Source organism: Aspergillus piperis (genome assembly GCF_003184755.1).
Source record: "Aspergillus piperis CBS 112811 unplaced genomic scaffold BO85scaffold_12, whole genome shotgun sequence".
Taxonomy (NCBI): Eukaryota; Fungi; Ascomycota; class Eurotiomycetes; order Eurotiales; family Aspergillaceae; genus Aspergillus; species Aspergillus piperis.
The window spans coordinates 578795-603668 of record NW_020291602.1 but is presented as its reverse complement, the minus strand read 5'-3'; the positions used below and the strand labels follow the sequence as shown (position 1 = coordinate 603668).

Genomic DNA, 24874 nt, shown 5'->3' with positions numbered 1-24874 from the left:
ATCTACTCCCCTAGCCATCAGGTTCAACCTTCGCCTCCTATGATGCTTCGACTGAGTGCCGTGGATCCCTGTCCGCCTTGGCAATATGGTGGCCCCCCTTGTTATGATTCCTAATTCTCCTGACCTAAATTGGAGATTACATACGCCTAGATATTGGGCCCCGCGATACTGATTATCTCAAGTCTAGACTGTGATGCTCTTCGCCTGGTGAGCCAACCACTCTTGCCATGCCCCTGCAGGTCGGCTGTTATGCTCTTGGCCATGCTGTGTTGACACTTGAAGGACGATCTTTCTGGCAGCCCAAGAAGCACTGCCTTACTGTAGCCCCAAAGCATAGGGGTTGATGCGTAGTCTTATATGACCTGTGGAATGTCCTGTCTGTTGGAGGTGCAATGCATCGCTGGTAGTCGAGCTCGTGGAACAATTGGTTCTTCCAGAAGCCATTGCATTACCTGAGCAAACACCCTGTCTTACCAGATTTTTTTTTTTTCATATCCACTCCACAATTATCAATTCAGTTCTCCGTATCCCAAAACGTTTTTCCGTGCTGTTTCGCTGTGGGCCCCCGGTGTACAATAGTAGTACGGGTCCGCTCAGCTTGCTAAGGCCTGGTCACCCCTCCCTGGTTAAAAGGCTGGCTCATTCCTTTCGAGGCACTTGAACCAGGCATTGTCTACTTCTTGATATTCTCCTACTGTTCACGAGCAGGGAAGCCGGTGGCTTTTGCTCTCCATCAGTTACACTGCCTCACACCTCTTCTCTATTCCTATCTTTGATTTCTTCACCTCATATCTTATACATCACCGTATAGACCATAGTCGATCGGCACTATGAACGTTGAAACGAGCCTCCCTGGCTCGTCTGGTTCGGATCTGGAAACCTTCCACCATGAGACCAAGAAACATGCCAACCATGATTCCGAGATAACTGTCAATCACGAAGCCGACTTAGGCGTCAACCATACATTCGAGAAACCAGGTCGAGTGGGCCTCCGCGAGCGTCTACGCCATTTTACCTGGGCCTGGTATACCTTGACCATGAGCTGCGGCGGGTTGGCCCTCTTGATTGTCAACCAGCCTCATGACTTCAAGGGCCTGAAGGACATTGCCCGGGTAGTCTACTGTCTCAACATTGCATTCTTCGTCATCGTCACTACTCTCATGGCCATCAGATTCATCCTGCATAAGAACATGTTGGAGTCTCTCGGCCATGACCGTGAAGGTCTCTTCTTCCCGACCTTCTGGCTCTCCATTGCAACTATGATCACTGGCTTGTACAAGTGCTTTGGTGATGACTCGAACGAAAAATTTACCAAGTGTCTCCAAGTCCTCTTCTGGATCTACTGTGGCTTCACCATGATCACCGCCGTCGCTCAGTACTCATTTGTCTTTGCCACCCACAAATACGAGCTGCACACCATGATGCCGTCGTGGATTCTGCCAGCCTTCCCTGTCATGCTTAGTGGTACCATCGCGTCCGTTATCGCAAGCGGACAGCCGGCTAGTGATGGAATACCTATGGTCATCGCTGGTATTACCTTCCAGGGTCTTGGTTTCTCTATCAGTTTCATGATGTACGCCCACTACATCGGACGACTGATGGAGGTCGGCTTGCCGAGTCCCGAACACAGACCTGGAATGTTCATCTGTGTTGGCCCACCTGCCTTTACTGCCCTCGCTTTGGTTGGTATGGCTAAGGCGCTGCCTGATGATTTCCAGATCGTCGGTGATCCCCACGCTGTTATCGACGGACGCGTCATGCTGTTCCTCGCTGTCAGTGCGGCCATCTTCCTTTGGGCTCTGAGTTTCTGGTTCTTCTGCATTGCGGTTGTTGCTGTTGTCCGCTCCCCGCCCAAGGGGTTCCACCTCAACTGGTTTGCCATGGTCTTCCCCAACACCGGTTTCACTCTTGCCACCATCACCCTGGCCAACACGTTTGAGAGCCCAGGCGTCAAGGGCGTGGCCACCGCCATGTCTCTCTGTGTCATCATCATGTTTATCTTTGTCTTGGTTAGCGCCATCCGGGCCGTTATCCGCAAGGACATCATGTGGCCGGGTCAAGATGAGGATGTGTCTGAATGATTCCTCACACCGCCTTGGTTCCTTTTCCATTTCTTGTCTCATATTTTAGCCTCAGCATCTTTTGGGTTTCAATGTTCTTGCATCTCTAGCGGTGGATTCTGGTGAAACGATTATATGCATACACTATATTGAGCGCTCATTCTTTGTGTCAGCCTTTTTACGACTCCTTTTGGATTGTTGTTCTAGCTACACAGGCGTTTGGGATACATTATAGATTTAGAATTAGACTTTCTTCATGTCCTACAATCCCCCTTTTTTAATTGTGATTCCACCGGAAGTTCCCTAAGGTAGAGAGCTAGTAATGACCCGCGTTCTCCTGCGTGAACAGCAACCCGATTCCTTCTTGCTACACAATACGGACTTTCTCGTAGTGTGATGTTCATTACGAGAGACTGCGTGGAATGGTATTTGTCGCATCGACTCGTTCACTCTTGCCTCCGTTCACACTTTTCGACCGTTCACCATCTCCACTTCCTATTCGGGGCGAGAGATGTCTCCATTCCACGAGAATATGTGAATCCTGATGTTCAGCGTAACGCCGTGAGGCTCTCATTCCACGATCTGGGCCCTTATTCCACGGTTTGAGGCCCTCATTCCACGACTTCCTCTCTCATTCCCAAGTATAGAGTGAACGGAGGCACTGGACTGTGAACGATGATCTGGACTCTGATGACTGATGATTCTCAGGTATATTAAGGCCCTCCTTTACTCTCCAAATCTCTCCTTCGCATTCTCCCCTCCTCTCCATACTCAGAAAGGTCTCAAGCATCGATCTGACTGCTCATCAGCTCATCATACACTCTTTTGAATCATCATCATCTCTATCGTCTTCATCATCTTCATCTTCATCACACTCTCTTTCGAAGCTTAGATGGCTACTGTATCCTTTCATTACTTTCTTCTTCCTTTCTAGTCATTCCTTATCTTCCTGCTTGATACTGCTTCTAATGTAACCTAATTCTCTTGTCTGCTTCCCTTCTGTCAACGATGTATCCCCACTCAGTGTTTTGCCTCCCCTTCTACACCGCATACTGCCCCTCATGTTATCTCCACACCCTTTCTACTGCTTTCTTACGCTCGCCTCACACTCTCCGTCATAAATTGTCAAGGAGGGGTAATATACCTTGCTTTGGGGACCCTCCATCGCCTCACCTGATCACTTTCTTTTTTGGGGATGGGGGTTTAGTCTAACGAGCGGGGAACAACCCTAAGAAGCCGTCTGTTCCGATGGCACGACCTTCATTTGTTTCCGTTATACGTCACACCATCTCATTCGGTATTATTTCTGTTCTTCTTCATTATGACTCTCATTTGTGCTGTTTTTCTCTTTGGTGCCACGTGGGCCTATCCAGTTGGCCTCACTCAAGTTTTGGGGCGGGATGAGATCGACTAGCAGCAACATCCGCCTCATCTCGCCTAGCGAAACTGGAAAATCTCAGCTCGCATACCGAGTACTTTTAAAACCCCCCGGGGAAATACCGGCTACGATGGGTTTGGCATAAGCCGGCTTCTCCGAATTCCCCGACCGTCGTGGGCATACATTCGGCTTCGGCATGCCGGGGGAGGCTCTCTTTACCACGGCATCTCCAAGCTCATTAACGCCGAGATACCCACAGTAAGCATAAAAAAGCCCCTGGTTCCAGCCACTCAGGAAAACTAACCCCACTTGGTCAGGGCACACCATGGGGATACAATCACCTTTTGGGTCACCGGTCTTGCCTCGGATGAAGTCCGTCGAGCAACCTGCCACTCTGTCATTCTTATTGGAAACAAGACAGAATAGCGTTGAAAAAAAAAGCTCTTCTCGGCGACGATCCAGCCCTCGATCGGCTCACTGTGCCGGAAGATCGTACCTCGGCCATCCAACCACATCCCCTCGATTATTATGCATAAAACGCCTTTTTGTGCTTATTCGACTTTGCATTTTTTGTCCTCTATGCTTATCCTCATGCCAATTTTCATTAATCTTTTCTTTGCCCCCCACCCAACGCGCCGACCGAGCGGTTTGCATCTCCGCAGCAGTTCTGACTCGCGTCCCCCTCTTCTCCAAAAACCGCCTCATTCGTGGCTCCCTTACGACTCCTTATTGCATTGTCTCTCGTAACAGAATCACGCCATGATGCCTCAACAACTCTGAGACGCCCTTGCACAACTCCGCGGGACATTTAGTCTCCATCGTTCACGTGCAGTCCACCCCCGATGATCTGTGGCCGCGTTAGTGATTTTTATGACATACTGAAATCAAGCCCCATGGAGAAGGCCTGCGCCGACGATTCTGATTACGGCAACTCGCCCGTCACGATATATACGCTGCGAGACCAATTCTATATCCCATCTATCATTCGGTGGAGATGGCATATCCGAGACTTCTCGACCTTGATTGGCTGGCCCAGTCTTCATCAACACCACTGACAGCTCTCACCTATACACAATGGATAATGTGCCAACCAGTGCAGAATTATATAATCTCCAAAACGGTGTACAACATTTCGACGCTTTGCAACAGTGTCGCGAATGGTGACTATAATTTCAACCGTCGCTGCGTATATATTTCGACACTTTAAGCCCATCGAACACATCCGAAGGGCCAGCGGGCAAGAAGAAGTGCACCCCTGTATTGTATACAATATATATTCCCGACATTCTGAGCCCATCGACTCTTCGGGCTACGCTATATATCGGAAGTAAACAGAGAAACTTTCGAGGCATCAGAAGGCTTCGTTGATCGGAACGAAAGCGACCTAGTGACAGATCCTCGTCACTTTAACAGATCAAGCACTGGCTGATCGGCTCCTTGGCTTACGGCATATAGTGGAGGAACAACAGAGGAACTTCCGAAGCATCAGAAGGCTTCGTTGATCGGGACGAAATCGACCTAGTAATAGATCTTCGTGACTTCAAGCGATCCAGCACCAGCTCATCGGCTCCTTGGCCTACGCTGTATATTGACAGGGTGAGTGTCGAGATCTCAGAAGGCTTCGTCGATTGGGACGATAATGATCCCTTGAGCCCAAGAAACTTCATTCGCGACGCGACGCTGGCTCGTCGATGCCGCGCTGGAAGAGCCACTGATGTACGCTTTCGACATTCTGCAGCCATACATGCTCTATCCACTCACTGCTTCGAGCCGAACAACCAGTTCTTCGAAACGACAAACTCAAGTCATTCCTTCGCTCTATATACTGGCGCTACAATCAGCACGACGTTTCACCTCCTCGCTTCGATTAGCTAGCTAGATTTAGCCTTAGCTCCAAAAAGGCTCGGAAGAAGGAGGCATTGAGGGACATTGTCCGTTGGACGGTCGCTCCTCTTAGCGTTCGACTGCTCCCTCTATATAGCGACTGTGCAGGCACCAGTCAGCCTCTATATATCTTCCATCGCGGCTGGTCCGTGAACCACGGATATAGCCTCCAGAGTGGCAGTCAAAAAGCTCCACGAGGCAGCTTTCTTTAGGAACACCACTTCGATTACCACATTGGAAGAGTTCGCTCGACGCAACCTATCAGTTGACGGGGCTCTCCTGAAACCGGAATCTCCTTAAAGCGAAGAAAATCTTGAACTGCGACGATGGTCTCCTTATCTTTCCGTCGATTCATTGCTCCGTGGCGTTCTCGCTTCGACGTCAACTGCTCCGTTGTCTCATCTCCTGAAGCCCAAAGCATTTCGTCGCTTCATTGCTGCGTCACTTTATCGCTGCGTTGATCACCTCCTGGCTAAGTCCTGCACTTCATCGTCTGCAGCATGTGCCAACACAACACTGCTTCCAAGAACTACGACGAAAGACATCGGACTAGCAGTTCAAATCTCTCACGTCTCTCACATCTTTCACATCTCGAATGTCGAGGATCGAGGAACTCCTTGCCAAAACCAGCACCGAACGGGAGGGCATGAACGCAGGCAATGGTGATGGCTCCGGCAAACGTCTTCAGAGCTCATTGAAGATAGCATTAGCGATTCGAAGACCGAGAAGAAATGCCACAACCTCGCTACTCGTACGCATGACTAGGATGAGCTTTCCGACCGTCTGAGCCATGAGCTCAAACTTCAGTCTGCTCGCTGCATAGACCGTGGTCTGTCTTTCTGTCAGCCTGACACTGGCTGTCCGATCTCCAACTTCATACCCAAGTGGATTGAGCTGGTGAACTTTGGTTCAAGAACCATCACGAAAGGCACAACGGACTCAAGGTATTTCGCAGGCACTATTACTGGGGAGCATGACTCAATCATATATGTAAAGGCTGGAGTCAATACCTTCGAACGCGACTACGACCAGTGAAAGACGTTAAGTCTCGCAACAACGATGGCTCCGGCAAAGGCCTTATAAACGACCACCAACCGTCTTCGAAAACTACGACGCAAGGCAATATATATACGCGATGGAAGCCAACCTCGTCAAGGATGCCTTGGCACATTGGAAACCAGAGGACTGAACATTGGAACCCACAGGAATGAGAGGACAACTTAAGGAGTGAGAATGCTGGCGACATTGGCTGCTGTCGCAAAAGCTTCTCACGAAGACCCACAAGACTCGGAAACAAAACTTATCGGTGGTACCTCGTGGTCAACTTACAAAGTACAGCCATCGTCATACTTTCCTATATACACTTCAGTGTACAAGATGCCTTGGCGAATTGTTTGTCTGCGACAACTGTTTCGTCAAGACCAGTCAGCGTCCGCTGAATACTCTGGCATTCCCAAAGCAACTGCGTTGGCGCAGGTTCGCTAAATCCGACGCAAGGCATCACTTTCTCCAAAAGTGTCGCCGCGATTGGGTTTGCCAATTACTATGGAAGGCATCGTTCTCGCCAATCTTACGACGATGGCCTTCCAGGTTGGTGATACACAATCGCCAGGACTTGCGCAGCAATAGAAAGTCTCCTAGAACTACCTGATTGTTCCGTCGCATTATATCTCCCTCCAAAAGTGACTGGTCGCTGCGAAAGCTCATCTGTCTTTTCACCTTGACAATCCAGAGTCACCGAGTCTGAACTTATCTCATCGAGCTATGACTGAAGGCAGGATTTGCCAATTACTACGGAACGCATCATCTTCCTTGAAGCAGCGCTGAAGACATCAAGGATGCAGCCAATGGAAATCGCACAGCATAAATTGCTTGCGGGAATCGTCGCTGATCCATCGGTCGCATCATGTCGCCTTCGAATGGTAACTGGTCGTTGCGAAAGCTCATCGGTCTGTTCACCTTTGCAAATCCACAGAGCCCACAAGTTCGAACTCATGTATCCGAGGCATGACTAAAGGCAGGGTTTGCCAATTACTACGGAACGCTTCATCTTTCCCCAGCATAACGAGGGAGGCATCAAAGACAAGGCCACTGGCAAATCGCACAGCATAAATTGCCTGCGGGAGTTGTCCCCTGATTCTTAGGTCGCATCATGTCGGCTTTGGATAAGGGGATTCAGCCATCTGGCATCACACGGCATAAATTGCCTGGAGGAATTGTCACTTCATTGTTCCGTTGCAACATGTTGTTTTCAGATGATGGACAATTCCGTCTTGACATCACTGCTACGCTTGATGACCTTACATCTGCCGACAAAAATTATATCTCTGCACTCGCTCTGACAGACATGCCTCCTTGCATTCTCCGTCTCCGTACAGAAAGCAGCCTTACGATCAACGAACCAGGCTCCTCTTTGAGCAGTCGTACTCGTGTCAAGACACTGGCATATGACACAATCTTGGCTAACTCGCGGTTCTTTGGCAATAACTTGGACTTGGTGCCGCGGAGGTCACTTACCGCGGGTATTCGGACTATCATGGATTCTCGCGAAGTTGTCATCGTGGCTACCGGTGCTCACAAGACTCGTCATCAGCACGGATGAGAGCAAGTCGGCAATCGCACAGCATAAATTGCCTGCGATGTTCCGTCGCAAGATGTTGGATGATGGGACACAGCCATCTGGAATCACACGGCATAAATTGCCTGCAATAATCATCGTCGCCTGACTGCTCCGTCGCTTCGGATGATGGCTGATAACTCAGAGGCTAGACTCACTCAACTTACAAACGCCTCTGACTTATTTGGTAACCCTACGCTCTTCATGCAGTCAAGGACGTTGATTATGCTACCTTCCGAAAAAAAAAAAAGAAAAAAAATAGAAAATAAAGAAAGAAGGAAGGGAAAAGAAAAGAAAAAGAAAAAAGAAAAGGGAAAAGGGAAAGGGAAAAAGAAAAGACAAAAAGAAAGAGAAAAGGAAGCTTTTGACATTCGAACGATGTCCGACAGTCCTCGAGAAGTTCGAAGAAGGGTAACAAATCGGAATAAAACCCTTATATATAGAAGGCCTCCGAGCTCTGGTATGAACCATGACGGAGTGCGTCTCGACTACAGTATTGTCCTTCAAAGGAAGCTTTCTGAAGAAAAAAGCCCATACGAGACATGCAAATTCGTGCACGAAGTCTACAAGGATATCATTCTTCTCACCGGCTGCGACAAAAAGCCAAGCACCAAGCTACCTAGAGCTGTTATCTTGGACTGCGTCACAAGCTCGCTTTACACAGCGACGTATGGTGCTGGTGGAAATCGCCTACCTTTCATCATCGCAGCAAACAAGCGAGAAGAGTAATCGGTGGTGAAGTCACTTGGAGGCTTAGTGGGTGTCATTGCCACTTGAAAGCGCGATTGCGACTTCGTATATCGATGGTGACCTCGACTTAGTTGTCACTCTCACAGCCGTCTTACGATCTCCGACACAATCTATATACAATCTGACCAAGTGTCTCAGCACACTGCTGCGTCGACTCTTATAAGACTACAACGATCATCTTCGGATCCAGCAGCAATGCTATATCTGAATGGGGCCTATAATATCACGGTCGCAATCTACGGTTCCGACGCTTTAGTTTCACGCATTTTTCCTAAAGCTGTCCAACCTCTGCTACCGCATCCGAAACCTCAAGCCCACTTCGATCGAGCGACCCAGCTATGACAATTGCATCGCTGAATCTTCCAAGCATGGCATGGCTTCAAAAAATCGCGTCACTGAGCCTTGCTACAGTCCCTGGTCGATCTTATAGCAGCTATGATGCCTATTATAACTCATCGTAACACAACGATGTCTAGTTACTTTTTCCATGCGGTATCTGCTAATTGCGACTTCTCGTCGAAAAGAAAGACGAAGATCACTATATACGGCTGCTTGAGCACCTAGATGGACTCTGAACTTGACGATGCTCCATTTAATAGTCTCACTTTGGGCCTGGACGGGTAGTTCGAATCTTCATTTACTATACATGCGGCCCTCGGGCCTCCTCTTAACCTCGACATTACTGGGGAGATGCTGGATCTTTCTGAAGGCGATCTTTTGCTTGAGTCATCTGCTCAAAGGGAAGAGATGTCGAAAAACGCGACATATAATCATCATCTAAATATTTTTTTGGCCACGTCGCATGGTATCAGCCATATCAGAAAAAGAGTGGAACTGGAAAGGTAGATCCATCTTCGGCCATAGAACTGGCAAAAGGCAAGCTCATCAGCAATCACCCTGAGCAAAGTTTGAACAAGCTTCGAACAACAGTATTGCCGGACGCGCATTTCTTAGTGTAGCAGGTGGCACAGTGGGTGACCGGTTTGTCCGTCATGAGCTAAGTGCACCGATGATGCTATACACAAGTTCTCCCTTCATCGGTCCTGAGGTGAGCCGTGATTGCCAGTAGAACCGACAGCAAACACCTTGCGTCAAATGCTCTATCTCGAATTGTTGGCACACGGTCTGGGTAACGAAGCGACATCTACTTCTTCAAGTTCTCAAGTGTCCCTACGCAAGCGACCGTGTGGTATCGCTTTTCCAACCCATCGCTTGGTTCTTCCTATCTTGCCGGGGACATACTTCTTCGATTGTTCTTTCTTTCGGCAACCATCTGCTAGAAGCCGGCATCGAATTCTCTTGAGCTGAATGGCCGAAGGCGATGCATCCAATGGTTCGGTTGCGACGATATTCTTCGCAAAAGAGGAAGCAGCAAGATATATTGCGGTTGGCTCGAATCTCGGTGCATGCCAAAGCTTGGTGAAATCAATGATCGAGACGGCGACGTTATCGCTCTCAATCCTTTGACGCAGACTCTCATTTGGATGAAAACACTTCAAGCAAATACCTAAATTGCCTGCTTGAACGTTGGGATCAAAAACGCGGATGACATCGACCATGGCTTCATGTCTTCGTCCTCTGATCACTCTCAATAATTATTAGCCCTTCGACACTGGCTACTAATCTCATTCTGCACGAATACATACCTGTGTTCTTGTACCTTTTTCATCTACGGAACATTTCAAAATTTCCTACTCTTTAGAGGTAGATCTAGCCGATCAAGAGTTCACCTGATCCCAAACACACAGGAGAACCAAACCCAAAGCGACAACCATCTCTACAAAAAGCCTAACGCATTCGGCTTTCCAAGGCAATGAAGAGAGTTGGAAGCACCCAATCTCCCGTGCCATGGCCCACACGCATCACGAATGACTTTGTAATGCTGGATGATGCGAAAGCTCTTATCTTTCTACCACAACAGACTTTTGCAAATACAATTGCCTCTCGATGCTGCAATTAGCAGTGGTTGGGGTGGCATACAAACCCCAGCAGGGCGATCTCTCTATCACATTGGGAGAAATCGCCGACGTTGGGACCACTCGACCGGATCATAAAACCCATGCCGTCATAACACAAGCGCTCGTCCTTTACATCTCTATCGCTCATAGCTCATCTCTCAAACGAGTCAATGCTTTTGCCATGACTTAAGAGCACAGGGGCGCTTTTCTTAGGCTTCAGAGAAAGCTAGCCGAGGTTTTATTACACTTTCGAGTGGAAAGCGCTTCCTCGATTACCGTTTCACTGCGCGGTTTTATAAAGCCAATACAACCAACTCGCTTCACAAACCAATTCAGCTCAGACGCACAAGTTAAAGCCATTGGATAGCCTTCTTTATGGCTTGGGCTATCGATCATTCTGAAGCGAATGGGTCGCTCAGAATGACTATATCCACTGGAGAGTGAAGTGAGCATTTCGCTCCTGGAGAAAAAATGACCATGGGTATCTCATATATCTCGCGTCGGAGATGACGACGACAATCGGTCGGAATTCCACTATAATCTTCACTTCAAGAATGAATGTGGCACAAAATCAAGGCCATCATTAATGTCGTTCTCTGGCTTATGTGCGCAAAGCATGATAGCATGCTACGGCCTATAGCCTACTTTTATATAGAGTGGCTCATTTTGAAGCCAGCTTATCATGTGGTGGCAGTTTGATCGCCAAAAGGGATCAGACGAGACGGGGTCCAGCATATTCTTAAGCTTGGTGCCTGTGGAAGCTGTTGTATCGCCTGTAAGTTATCTATTGCTCAGCTAGATGCTATCTATGTGGTTACTAACCTACCTATTTCCAGAGTCTCGATCGGTCGATCGATCGAAGAATCTTCCATGGATTGCTTCTTTATCTTCGGATATAATACACAGTCTTCGCTCCTCGTTCTGATTTTACTATAATGGCGACCATTGAAGATCGACTTCAGCTACGATCTTCCGAAACTGCTTGCAGAGTTCCACCAATGCTGCTTGCACCATGTGTGGGGGTCGACAGTAACTTCACCAGAGAAGTTTAACCGACTATATATCTCTATCTTGTCCAATGCAGCGATGACTGGGTTCATTCTCGACAAGATCCTGCTCGAATCTGACGACGAGGCACCTCGCTTCTATCTCTACTCTTCCATGTAAGGGCGGGTGTCTTCTACCATCGTTAAGAACTTGAGCATCTACTCAACAATTTGACAGCCTACAGCAACACAGTACATGCTGCTTAAACACATGAAGATCTTTCATGCTAAATTTGCCAGTTTTGACTGGGAAGATTGCAAGGCAGCAACGCGAGCAAGATAGCCCTGCCTTTTGCTTTTCGATCACAACTTGGACAAATGACGGCTTGCACAATATTATACCAACACTGAAAGCGCTGTTCTATTACTATCGAAAGGTTGTTGTGGAACAAGCGAGCAAACTCGAAAAAGCTCGTGCTGCATCTTTGGCGGACAGCAGAATGGTAGATAGTCATTTGCATGACGGCCTTCTCTTCGTGCCAATTATACCTCGCTTTCTCATGCACATACTCAATCCTTTCTAGATGTGGTGGACGCCAAATTTAAGGAAAAATGCGGTCGAAAATATTCGAACTTCGGAGACAGTTGCATTGAATCACCAATCGAAAGCCCAGCAGTCTGATAGAACCAAGACGAGATCGCTTTCGAATGAGTGTGCTTTTCTCATATCGACCAAGGATGATCCTGTCAACAACCTCGACTGTCCGTCTACAAACAGGAAGAACGTATCTAGCCTACAGCCGATACGATGGTGCAGCGTTCTAACTCCCGAAAAAAGGGATTGCCTTTAGATCTAATCACAGTATCGAGGCTATCAATAAGCTAGCGTTGTTCCACTTACATTCTTCCGTGATCTTCGAGTCTCGTGAGTGGTAGAGTGTGGAGAAAAGGAAAATGGAAGGTCGTTGGCATACTTAGCGAACCCACTTCCACCCAGACCACAAAGAGCAACGTCAAGCTCTGTCGCACACTATGGAACAACCGACCAGAAGTTCCGAAGTTCCGGAGACTAAGGTTGACGAACAAATCCTCTTGCCCAAAGAAACAGACTATAATGCAAGAAGGGGCTGAATCAGTGTCATTCAACTCTGAGTTCAGCAAAGCTCTATATAAACATGCCACCTCACATCGGCAGATACTGGCTGAGAACAGGGCCTAAATTGTGTCACTCTTTGGCTTACGCGAAGCAAAATGTCACATCTATTGAATAAGAAACCATGTGGACAGAGATCGGATTGGATCCTGCATGGAAGTCGAAATGCAGTGTCTGTGGCTCACGACTGGAGCTTTCCACAGACTTCAAAGGGGCATCCCACGATAGTGACATCCTCAAAAAACTCTGGAACTGGTTAGTTATACCATGCGCACAATACATTCGACGCAATACTCCAGTGAAAAAAAGAACCTGCCAATTTACAGTGATTGACCTTTCCTCGAACTCACGCACTTCAGTCGCTGCCGATTGACTGGTTCAATCACTGCGTTGGCTGTGGTGCAGTTCTAAAAGAAGCTCTATCAACTTATTATCGGGCTCATGGTCAGAAAATGGTCGAAGAGAAGACGCCAGATTTATACTTGACTATAAATATAGTCTACTCTCTCGACAGTCATTGTCCAAGGAAGAACACAGTGTCATGGCATCTTATTCGGCCAAGTTGACAAGACTCGTCCTACTCTACCTCACCATGTCGGAACGGTGTTCTACTTTTACTTTACAAAGACTATGATCCAACGAATGTTTTAAAGAGATATTAAGCTTATAGCCAAGGAATATTTCCTGATGATCGGGAACTGGTGTCTTCCCTCTGACTCGGGTTTCCCTCTTTATTTACAATATGGGTGCTCAAATTTGATACCTCTTGCCGACTGCGGTTCTTGTAAATGGGACTCCAACGGCTGAAGAACAGTGGTCTGGTTTCTCTATCTACACAAACTCAAGTCCTGAACATAAAGAGGAAGCATTTACGAATCACAGGAAGCCACGAACCACGTTGGCTAGTCAATAACATCTCTACTTCTTACATCATGACTAGCCACACGGACAGGGAAGCCGATTTTCCATAATGGTGTCTTTCAATCCGCTTCTAAGTCTCCCAGGCGTTCGTCGAATGCCTCAATGTTTCTCCGCTTACTTCTGCTTGTTAAGCACTAAGCTGCCGGTCGGGCTTGCAATTTCGACGGACGAAATTCTCAAGTGGTGGTTCTACTTGTCTACACTCCATTAATCTTGCTAAGTTGCTTGATTGATCATTGCTGCTTGGAAGGTACAGCGACCTGCTTGGAAGCTGCGCAACTCCTGTTTCGATGAGCCTGGTTGATGCTTCTTTATCCTCTCTTTATCTTCCTGGAATCAGGCTTGCGACATAGAACCTCCAACCAGCCAGCGCGCAGACAAAACTCATCCAGCTTCGTCCTTTGAAGGATCATCTATACACGCGACAAAAACTTATGAAGCGGCCCTTCAGACATTATTTATAATCTATAACTTGGACAGACGCGTTATAATCTCCGCTTAGTCGCATGCGAAGGAAAAGCCGCGACCTTACCCGCTATGAATGGCAAGTTGGTACACTGGGCCTTCTCAGCGCCTTTATCGACGCAGCAGTAGCTGTTGTACACAGCAACGTGGTATCATCCGATCACTGCGAATTGGCGTGGCCCAAGCGAATCATGTTTAAAGGTACTAAAGTACCATATCTCGATCGAAAGGATGGCCAAGCCACCATATTATCTCTACTCAATGTCCGCGAAGAAAAGCCGCGAACTTATCCGCTATATGGTGGCAAGTTGTTAATAGGCTTCTTAATGGCCCTTTAATAACGCAGTGTTACTATACGAAGTAATGTTGGAATATCCCATTACTGCGAAGCAACAAGGGCATGATCTTTAAAGGTACAATAGTACCGTATTCCCGCACTAATGTGGGTTCATCCGATTACTGCCAAGCATGCTTGCACACCTAAAGGCATGATCCATAATAGTACCATAGTACTATATTAAAAGTACTATGGTACCATATTGAAGATACTTTATCGACCGAACAAACGGTCTTATCTCTATATGATCCCTAAAGGCCGAGATAGTCATCTCGAGACTCGCTTCCCACTACTTATGGTGGTCTTCTTCGGGACTTATTGATAACGGGGCTTATATTTACGACTTATCTTCCTAGTCCCTGAGACGTACGTGGACGGAGCATGAAGCTCTAAGCATGCTTAAAAGCTGTCGATACTCTTTTCCCTCCATTCTAATATCGAGGACAAAGGGGTACCTAGCACATGGCGTGTCCGTGTAACTTTTGACGCTAGAGCCGATGTTCCTAAACATCTGCATCTTCTCTGCCATCCTGTTGGGTACCTTCTATCTTTTATTCGGTACGTTTCAGTTGGTATTTGAAAGCGTATATGGCTTCGAGCTATGGCAGCGACGGTCTTTGTTTCCTGAGCCTGTTCGTCGGGATGCTCTTTGCCATATTCTCAGATTCTTTCTGGCGTCGCAACAGAAAATGGCATACGTTCTAGCCATCTTTCGTACTCAACGCGGACAAGGAGAAAGCATTAAGGCATTTTTATTCCCTTTCTATCACGCCAAAGTTCAAAGCAAAAGGCAGATAACCTGGTTTAAAACAAAACGCAGGATCCAGAAACATAGCAACCATCATGATTAAGTGATGGTACCTATGGAAATAGAATGGCGAATCTCCCAACTGAAGCGCCGTGTTACTTATTGCATCGATGTACCGTCCGGCATGGATTATTGTTCCACTTTAATAGGCTCGACTGGCTCACCTTTGGAACGGTCTAGACACCTACCAGACCCAAAGAGCCTTGGATCATGGTCATGTTGCGGATAAGTTAAACATTCGCGCACTACTTTATTGAATTTATCTTTGAATGGATAAATTGCATGAGCCTCATATACTCGACTGGGGGTTCGCGGTGCCTGCTCGACGGAGTGGTGAGAGTGAGCGGTTGGAGATAAACGCATGGCGTTCTCTATATAATAAAGGCCTGCGCAAATAGCCTCATATGAGGCCGTTTTATCAACTCGATCTGCGAATTAGCGCCCCTTGATCCAAGCCAGTCAAGACGATAAACGACGGCGGTCGCTGGGAGTATACATGGTATACCCCTTTTCGGGACGGTCCTTCTATCATTGATGTTGCCTTTGATGAGATTTACCCTCTTTTCAAACTGCCCGCAAGACTCCACTCATCCAGGGCCGCGGTTTACTTATTTACTTCACCAAGCAATATGAATGGTGACTTACGATCGCTCCCTCCAGTCTGGGGGTCCACTGTCTAGTTCATACGCTTCTTATAAAAGGTATAAGGCCTTGCCTAAGCGAATTATTACTATATTACAATGATTAGCTCCTTATATCTCGGTGCGATCTACTCAACCGGCATACGCTGTCGTCAGATAAATGACGCAGGAGTTCATGGAGTTGGATGCATGGATAGCTTCCTCCAAACATGTCTTTCCAGAAATTCGAGTCAAGACAAGTGAAAGCTTACAGACTTGTCTATCTCTTTGCCCCCTAAAAGGACTTGGACAATATTGAAGCGATACTTCTGCTTACCCGACTCCCATCGTGGTGCGACTTACCCAGCCCTTTTAAGTGGCATGTATGATCGCCAGGGCTACTCTCGCAAAAAAAAAAAAAAAAAAAAAAAAAAAAAAAAAAAAAAAAAAAAAAAACTTATTCTCGGCTGAATGGATCGATGAATCATTCCCGTCAATAACGTCTTTCCAAAACCTGGGCTCAGATGAGGAAGAGTCTTCGGACATATTTGTCCGCGCTTTTGCCCTCTTATAAAGGATGCTGGGGGGGGGGGCGTTGCTACAGACAATAGGCATCTCTAGAGATATCTGTTTAAGAATTCTAGTATGGTCCACGCCACACGATCATCAACCGACCATACTTCTCAACTCTATATAAAGGCTACTCTCAGCATCGCACTACCATTACTCTATATCCTTTGACTTGGACTATTTTCCGGTTCATCGAATATCCCGCATATTCGTTCGGCACCATAACTCTCTTCGAGGAGCTCCGCTCGAGGATTTCGCGGGCTGTCATTGTCTATCTGGCATCCTGCCGACGCTTCTCATAACTATCTGCCGGTGGTTTTGAATGGGAACGATATCGTCTTATTGAAAGCTATAGATTATAATAGCGAATGATGAGATGGGGGGAACTCTTGGAATAAATTTGCATGTATTATTCGACTCATAAATTGAGTTGACTTATTCGTATTGAAAAGGAATAACATGAATACGAAGCTATAAATAAAGTTATAGACTTCGCTTCTTCTACTGTATCATCTTAGCGATGTAGTATGATCGATGTCAAGTAGGTCAAGGCCGAGTCACCTGCACTGCCCCGCTCAAGGAGCAATTCCTTGTTTCACAAGAAAGGACGCTACCCACTTTTTATCTAATGAGATATAGATACTAGGTATCAATGACATACGTAGAATTAGAGTATAAACAACGTGGAAATCTCGCCTCACATGCGTTGCCAATGAAGTCTGAGACTAAGTTTGATCCGCTTCGGCAGAGTGGGCACATCACTTCAAATGATTCGAGGAGACTCAGATCGATCCCCACAACCTCGCGAAATGGCCCAAATAGGAAACTTTCATAATGCGGATGAGCTACATTAGCTTTGAAAGGGGAATATATGGTCAATGTAGTATTCCCCTTCGGGGTAATCTATCTTCCTCTTTAGGCCAAATTGCGAACCTGTTGGTCTATGCGACGTGGACCGGCTACTCTTTTTACAAATGCAACAAAGGTGACTCACGTTCATTATGAAACCCGCAGATCTATATGTTGGAAGTTATATAAACTCCTATTTCTCCAGCTAGAAATTGTTTATTCCTTGATACAAGTGTTCAAACCGGCCCTGTCTCAACAGCTTCCAACACCGATCGTACAGTCTTTTTTTCCCAGAGCCCCTTGTCTTTTAAAAATCATGGCCTTCAACCGTATCGCTGTCTATGGTCACCGTGGATTCGTTGGCTCTCGAGTTGTCCCTGCCCTAATTGCCTCTGGAGCTCCAATCACTGTTCTGCACCGCCCTAGCTCAGACACTTCCAATCTCCCAGATCATGTGAGAAAGATTGCAGTCGACGTTCTTGATGAAGACGCTCTGGTTGATGCCTTGCAAGATATAGACATTGTGCTGTTAGTCAAGAGCTCCTGCGCATATATGACTTTTTCGGATCTATGCTAATGAATCTGTCTCAACAAAGTTCTCTTGTTGGAGACGAGGGAACCGACAGACAGTATGGCTTTGTGAAAGCCATCCCTAGGACTAAAGTCCAGCTTTTCTCCCCTTCGGATTTCTGTCTGCGCTATTGTGAGCAGGGAATGCGTATGCCCTGTATGAAGGCAAAAGCGAATGTTGAAAAGGCTTCTAAGGATGCTGGGATTCCAACTACCGTCATCCACGTAGGAAATTTCGCTGAATTCACCTTGAGTACAACGTCAGTCGTCAATGAGCCACTTGGAATGTTTCTGCCGTGACTGACTTTCTACAAAAATTATAGGGCAGTGGGTGTTGATTTGCAAAATAATATATTGGTATACACCGGCAACTCTGCTAGCGAAAGAGTCACTATGTGGTGCGTTAACATTTTCACCACCCAGAGACTCCCTTTATCTAAAAGCCCCCTTTGGTCTGATCAATGCGAATGCCTTATAGCACCAAGGACTACGTAGCAGCTGCATACGTGGACATATTCACCACCAGACCTATACACACTATCCAGAATAGGACTATCACCTTATCAGAGCTTGCACCAACAGGCATGGAAATTGCTGCAGTCATGAAAGAGAAGAACGGCAGGGACCCCTCTATTGTGACGCGAATCTTAGAAGAAATCAACCAAAGGATTGAGGATTCTCTCAGCAAGGAGAGTAATCTCGCTGTCCCGGCCTATTGCCGCAAAATGTGGGGGACGGGAGAAATGATGAAGATGCTTCCCGATGATTTATGGGAAGTTGAGGGCTACAGGAAAGCAAGTTTAGAGGACCTTGTCATAGGAGGGAAATTGGATAGCTATAGGGCACTACCCGATCATGTTTTGGAGTATCTTAGAAAGATGCTCTGATTACTACAGACCAGTGGCAGCTGGTGGTGGTCCTCTTGCAGCTTTCCTTTATGCATGTTCGTCCAACGTGTCTCGTCGGTATCAAATGAGGAGACACTAATCAGATGAGTGAGACATCTCGAATCTATACTTTCACTATATGTTTTCCATTTCTGGACAGATCGCGAGGGTCTAAGAAGTTCCAAGTTTCAGGTCTTAAGGACTGCAGCAGTTGTTTGAAGGCACGACTAGATCCGAACAATCTGTTTCACCATTGCTCTGCCTGGTCTAATGAATGCTGAATGGAATTCGGGGTATCATACTCTCTTGTGGAAGCTGACTTAGTGTCATAATATTGTTCATATGGATGAAATATGTCTTTTTTTTTACGACTTCTTGATCATTTCTATCCAAAAAAAAAAAAAAAAAAGTCAAACTTCGGGTGTGTGGAGACTTCCGCGAATATGGTGGCTTCTCTAATGTGGTAGCAGTGATGAAGATGGTAAGTTGCTTAGTTTGTTGGTGGAGTCGCCATAATTTTAAAATTTGGAGTCGAGGATGGACTATTCAATTCTGATGTGTCAATTCAATTCAATTATATCTATATTTAATTCAACTTATTCTTCTAACCTGCAGTTGCATTCACATTCCTTGACCTTATTGGATCTGGGCTATAGGATGCTATACTATATATGCAGTGCTTCACTGTGTGAAGTAGGATGTGGCCTTGAATACTGTCAATTCCCTCAAGCTCGCAGATATCGAGGCATGATAGTTTGAGACGGAGTCAATGTCGATATTGCAACGTAGTGGACAAGATCGAGCCTACGATGGTCTACAGGGCACCATAAGAACACTGCTACGCTAATGTGAAGTATTGGAACATGTTAGAATTTATGTATTGATTTCTATCCTCCCATTCGGGTTACAGCCAAGGAAAACTCCCCGTAGGGTAGAAACCTTGACCAGGACGATACAGAGTTGCCAATCTGCATATATAATCCCCAACCACCATCAGTCTCCCTATGAGATGGTTAGTACCAGTATGTTGGGAAATCTGTTCTGGTTCACTAACCTATCGGCTAACTCTCCTCGCTTCCCTGCGGGGTGGCACTCTTTGTGTTTTCGCCAGCCTGCAGAGCCATCAGTACTAGTTGCAAATAAGTGGCAGGACTACTTACAAGCTCTGTCACTTACTGGGCCTGCCACTGTGCAGGTACTCGCTCTTGGTCATGTCCCCTCCTGTGTATAATCGGTGCCCCAGTGGATATCAACCGGGATATCCCAGCGCTCGATGACTGCCTTGTTTTAGCCATAGCCATATGAGAGAGATGTTGATAGGTATAAATGGCAGGCAGTTTAGTGCTGGGCTATGATAACAGTCAGCGTATGTTCCTCCCTAAATATGACCAAAGGGCACTGACATATGCACGGTAGAGGCTAGCCTGACGTGCGGACGATGTTTAACCAGCCTACAACAGTCAGCTCTGAACTCAGCCTGCTGACAAGGTATGACATACAAGTTCTGTCACTTACTGGGCATGACCGCAGCGCCAGACATCGAAACAGGAGGACAGATAAAAGAGGAGGAAGGGCCGATGGTGGCCAGGAATGGGGAGGAGAAAAAGGATGGGTGGAAGGCACTGATTATGTTAGAGAGGCATGATATGATGAGCAAGAGGACTAACCAGAGCATTTCCCTTTTGGAGCTAGCCTGCGTGGTGGGCTGAGTGTTTTTAGCCAGCCTGGTGACTGTCAGTAAAAGAAACAGCAAAGCATCTGGTTGTGACTCACAAGCTCTGTCACTTACTGGGCCCGCCCACGGGGCGGCTTATGCTCAGAAAGGAGGTGTTACGCAACTATCCCTGCTTTGTTGCTCAGTTAGTAGCTAACTACCTTGCCGTCACACAAGCACCACCAGAGAAGCTCTGATGGAACCCATGCTAGACAAGGTCAAATCCCTCAGTATGCCCACCAAAAGAGCCTAGACGGCGGTCAGCCCAACCAGACCTGAACGAGCACTTACCCAAGCAGCATGTTCATAAGATCGCTCGAAGCAGAAACAGGGAAGGAACGACGGCGAGGAATACCTGTGAAGAGATGGCAGTCAAGCAGATTAGTAAGGGCGAGGAAGGTTGAAAGTGGAAGAAGAGAATGAGATTGGAAAGGGAAGAAGGAAGAGAGGAGGATAGGAGAAAGAAGAGAAAGAAAGAAGGGGGAGGGGAAGGCCGTCATTATCGCCAGAGAGACTAGGCCGAAGACGGGCATACAGACACCGGCAGGGAAGGAGCAGATGCAGAACTGCGACTTCCTCTTCGGGAAGGTTCGAGCTGCATGGAGAGGCGGGAAAACTGCATCCAAGCCGGGATGACACTCCAAGGACGAGCAAGTGCGGTCAAGGTTGGACAATCCATCTGGTATCGGTCTCTCGCAAAGTCGGCTGCCTTTCGAACAGCATCGTTAAACGAACGATCGATCTGGTGTCAGCTTTAGAAGAATCGGAAAGACGAGCGTCAAGTCGAAGCATCGGGTATCGCAATCCATGTCGACGGCGTGGTCACGGGTGTACGGGCATCGACGGTTCTGGCAACGTAATGGCAAATTCTTCGATTCGTAGGCGAGCTATGTTCCTAATGAGGTGGGCGGGAAGGCGACGGTGTGGATAGCTGGAGTTATATCATGTCAAGAGAGTACTTAAGTCGGGGAAGAAACCAGGACGGAGCCGAGCATCTTATATTCATGCTATTTCTATGTACAGGAACGACGATCCATTCTCGTCTCAGAAACTTAAACTTGCTGCATGAAGCACGTCGGTTAGGCCGCAGCCAGCAAACCCTACTTCGAACTGCCAATCCCATTCCATCTTCGAGTGGCTCCCAGCGGTGAGGTGGAAGCCCACATACCAAACAAATAAAGGGTATCACGGAAATATGAACAACAAAGTGCCTCACGAGAACACCCACTCGCCAGTCCGAAGCATCAGATTGCCCTGCCAGGAGATGGGAATCCAACAGGCCAAGATCCGGGCTGCGGTGTGCGGCGAACAGCTGTCGGCTGGGCGCCAATCTCAGCCACGTGGCACATGACCCAAGTGAGCGATGCAACTTGGCGATAAAGAAGGTAAAAGTCGGAGGTCGAAGACGAAATGCAGCTTTTATTAGAAATGACGTGGTCTGCGCTTTTCCCCTCAGTGGAGATGAAACCATTGCCCTTCCCTTGCGCCTGCGTGATACACCGCTGTCGCCAGGGGCAGTACCCGGCGCTCACATTGGGCAATCAGATGCAAACTGGCCATACTCTGAAACCACGCTGTGACAGGGCCCTTGAAGCTCCACTGGACAGACCAACCGACCAGAAAAAAGGTCGGTAATACCTGAAACAGCCGACCGCGGAGTTGATGTGAGGCTGATGTTGGGTCTTCAACAATCAAGCAACCTTACGGCCAACGTTGCCAATGCCGCGGCCAACCACACTGATGATCACGTCCCCATTCTCATTCTCACCACTCGCGTCTCTCAGACCCCAACCCGGAGCACCGAACTTGGTCAGGTCCCTGGCCAGCTGGATGGTGCTCTCCTCGGCGATCACGTCCCGACCAACTTGGATTCGTCCAACATCCTCCGATCCCATCGTCATCAGACCTAGCATGGTCGGAACAGCTGCAGGGGCAACGCAACCTCCCTTCGAAACGGCCTCGAGTAGCTGGTAAGCACATCGCTTCCCAATGTCTTCAGGCGCCTCGCCGCCTGCGGGAGGCGACGCCACATCGGCGGAGAACAGGCAGCCAGTAGACGACTCAGCGACCAACGAGAGTCCGAAACCAAGACCAATCTTCTTTTTCGCGGAGGGGTTGCTCTTCTCGGGGGCAGGCACGAGCGGCGCCGACGACACATCAGAGAAGATATAGGTGTCAGGGACGAGTGGGTTCAGAACACCACGGGCAGTTTCGATCATTCTTGCGTTATTGGATGCGGAAACACCGACGGCATAGGCCACACCGCGGACCTTCTTGATGCGACCGGCGTTCATGAGGTGCAGGGTCTTCGGCAGCCGGAGCTGGTGGCCAAATACTAGCTGAACTTCTCCACCACCGCCTCTGCCATTGGGTCCAGGGTTCGATCGCCGTAGGATACGCAGCTCGATGTTGTTGAAAATTCCAAATTGGTTGTAGAGAGGGAGAATGGCAGTCCGCACACTGTCCACGGACATGTCACCAGTCGGGGTGGACGAGGTGATCACACCTGGACCAGTAAAAAGGACCTTGATGGGCGCCTTGGAGAAGGGTGCCAGAAGGCAGAGCGGCAGCAGATAGTAACTCACACCACGATTGCACCCTGCAGGGAGCTCGTGCCTGACGACACCTCCGCTGCTCGTGGCCACGCCTGGCGAACTGCCTGTAATGAGACCGGGCTTATAAACAAGGATAGTACCGGTGTACGAGATCTCCATCTGGGAGCCATTGGTAATGGACTCCAGGAGACGGAGGAAGGAGATTTCATGAGGAGCGAGACCGGGATTCGTAGGCGACGAAGGACGGATCTGGGAAATTTGAATCGTGCGGCCGGTCAACGTAGCGAAGACGAGACGGTACACGAAGTTCTTGTGGGAAGTGAACCGAAGAGGAGGTTGAGATGTTGACGCCATTGTAGCTGTAGTGGAGACTCTGCGAAATCTCCGTGGTCAATCAACAATCTGTAGATCGAAATCTTCGTCGGCGCCAGATGCTCGCCTGGACCGCAAAAAGCGAATCGAGAAAATCTGCCGGGGGGGAGTTGTTCCGGCACCGAGCGCGGCGTTAATCCGCGGTTATCTCCGGGACGGATAAGGACCCTTCACCGGATAGATGCGATGGGTTGGGTTGATCTGATCTGCATTTATAATCACTTGCTTTCTTCGATTACTTTGGTAATTGTCCATATTTATCCTCACTCTATCAGTCCACAATACTACACACACACAGATACAGCACATCGTCAACATGCTTCCACCAGCACTCAACATTCCCAAATGGTACAGTAATCCACCTCCACCTCGCCACTACAAACTACTACTTCCTACTACCCCTCCCCCGCATTACTCTCAGCTACAAACAAACACACCCAACACAAACCACCCCCTCCCCAAATACACACCTATGGACATTACTAACTTTATTATAATAGGCTCGAAACCAACTCCCACCTCCTCCAACCCCCCGTAAACAACTACTGCGTCTACCATCCCTCCTCACCCGCCACCCAAGGCTACACAGTAATGATAGTCGGCGGTCCCAACGCCCGAACAGACTACCACATCAACACGACCCCCGAATTCTTCTACCAATACAAAGGCTCCATGCTCCTCCGCACCGTCGACGAATCCACCACTCCGCCCACCTTCCAAGACATCCCGATCCACGAAGGATCGTTGTTCCTGCTGCCGGCGAACACGCCGCACTGTCCCGTACGGTTCAAGGATACGGTGGGCGTGGTGATGGAGCAGCCGAGGAAGGAAGGGGCGGTGGATGCGATGAGGTGGTATTGTCGTAATAAGGATTGCGGGGAGGTGGTGTGGGAGAAGAAGTTTGTTTGTACGGATTTGGGGACGCAGGTTAAGCAGGTTGTCGAGGAGTTTGCGGGCGATGAGGAGAAGAGGACTTGTAAGGCTTGTGGGGTTGTCGCGAGGTCGAAGTACGAGGAGGGGGAGGTGGTGCAGCCTTAGTTGTAGGACTCCTTTGGGGGAGGGCTGGTTTGTTGATTGGGGAGCTGGTTAGTTAAGAGTCGAGTGGTGGGCGGTGTTGTGGTGAAGAGATACCCTGTTGACGATATATATGGTTGGTTGGTTGGATGTAATAGTAGTTGTGTAAAAGTATCTATTGTCTGCTTTCTAAACTACCAGTAGTATGATGCTAGGTGTTTACCGAGGCAGGGTATACGTGGAAAGTGGATTCTGATTCGAATGTATAATTAAAGAGGTATCAGGCACAGTTCTGGATAGGGGAATATAAAAGATAGAGAAACAGCCACATAGCCAAGAAGCCGCTGTGACCAAAACAGGCAAGTAAAACAGTCTAAAGAATGTGACAGAAATAAGAAAAAGGCTA

At 48.0% G+C, this 24874-nt stretch overlaps 9 protein-coding genes across 9 annotated transcripts; 6 read left to right on the top strand and 3 right to left on the bottom strand.

Annotated features, from left to right (window-relative positions):
• Positions 1-381: 381 nt before the first annotated feature.
• On the top strand, positions 382-2410 carry BO85DRAFT_52854 (tellurite-resistance/dicarboxylate transporter family protein). Its single transcript, XM_025665451.1, has one exon. It carries the CDS (start codon positions 831-833, stop codon positions 2079-2081), a length of 1251 nt encoding a protein of 416 aa, XP_025514447.1. The 5' UTR covers positions 382-830; the 3' UTR covers positions 2082-2410.
• Positions 2411-3634: 1224 nt separating this feature from the next.
• BO85DRAFT_489312 (uncharacterized protein) lies at positions 3635-6357 on the top strand (the record flags this gene model as incomplete). The annotated part of the gene is made up of 4 exons (XM_025663594.1): positions 3635-3696; positions 3756-3810; positions 4894-5154; positions 6088-6357. The coding sequence occupies 4 exons, from the start codon at positions 3635-3637 to the stop codon at positions 6355-6357; spliced, it is 648 nt and encodes a 215-aa protein (XP_025514446.1).
• Positions 6358-7474: 1117 nt separating this feature from the next.
• Positions 7475-7924, top strand: BO85DRAFT_489311 (uncharacterized protein; the record flags this gene model as incomplete). Its single annotated transcript, XM_025663593.1, has 1 exon — positions 7475-7924. One exon carries the CDS (start codon positions 7475-7477, stop codon positions 7922-7924), a length of 450 nt encoding a protein of 149 aa, XP_025514445.1.
• A 3405-nt stretch (positions 7925-11329) lies between these two features.
• BO85DRAFT_439631 (uncharacterized protein) lies at positions 11330-12484 on the top strand (the record flags this gene model as incomplete). The annotated part of the gene is made up of 5 exons (XM_025658724.1): positions 11330-11422; positions 11599-11810; positions 11872-11885; positions 11934-12136; positions 12218-12484. The coding sequence occupies 5 exons, from the start codon at positions 11330-11332 to the stop codon at positions 12482-12484; spliced, it is 789 nt and encodes a 262-aa protein (XP_025514444.1).
• Positions 12485-17672: 5188 nt separating this feature from the next.
• BO85DRAFT_478876 (NmrA-like family protein) lies at positions 17673-18914 on the top strand (the record flags this gene model as incomplete). Its single annotated transcript, XM_025662917.1, has 4 exons — positions 17673-17884; positions 17953-18186; positions 18250-18324; positions 18405-18914. The coding sequence occupies 4 exons, from the start codon at positions 17673-17675 to the stop codon at positions 18811-18813; spliced, it is 930 nt and encodes a 309-aa protein (XP_025514443.1). The 3' UTR covers positions 18814-18914.
• Positions 18915-19675: 761 nt separating this feature from the next.
• BO85DRAFT_478875 (uncharacterized protein) lies at positions 19676-21027 on the bottom strand (the record flags this gene model as incomplete). Its single annotated transcript, XM_025662916.1, has 6 exons — positions 19676-19815; positions 19868-19925; positions 19990-20034; positions 20329-20435; positions 20481-20537; positions 20819-21027. 6 exons carry the CDS (start codon positions 21025-21027, stop codon positions 19701-19703), a joined length of 591 nt encoding a protein of 196 aa, XP_025514442.1. The 3' UTR covers positions 19676-19700.
• Positions 21028-21262: 235 nt separating this feature from the next.
• On the bottom strand, positions 21263-22108 carry BO85DRAFT_52336 (uncharacterized protein). Its single transcript, XM_025665342.1, has one exon. The coding sequence runs from the start codon at positions 21996-21998 to the stop codon at positions 21465-21467; it is 534 nt and encodes a 177-aa protein (XP_025514441.1). The 5' UTR covers positions 21999-22108; the 3' UTR covers positions 21263-21464.
• BO85DRAFT_52366 (RNA 3'-terminal phosphate cyclase-like protein) lies at positions 22109-23665 on the bottom strand. The gene has a single exon (XM_025665374.1). The coding sequence runs from the start codon at positions 23434-23436 to the stop codon at positions 22219-22221; it is 1218 nt and encodes a 405-aa protein (XP_025514440.1). The 5' UTR covers positions 23437-23665; the 3' UTR covers positions 22109-22218.
• Positions 23666-23770: 105 nt separating this feature from the next.
• Positions 23771-24492, top strand: BO85DRAFT_439627 (3-hydroxyanthranilate 3,4-dioxygenase; the record flags this gene model as incomplete). Its single annotated transcript, XM_025658723.1, has 2 exons — positions 23771-23802; positions 23955-24492. 2 exons carry the CDS (start codon positions 23771-23773, stop codon positions 24490-24492), a joined length of 570 nt encoding a protein of 189 aa, XP_025514439.1.
• Positions 24493-24874: the final 382 nt, after the last annotated feature.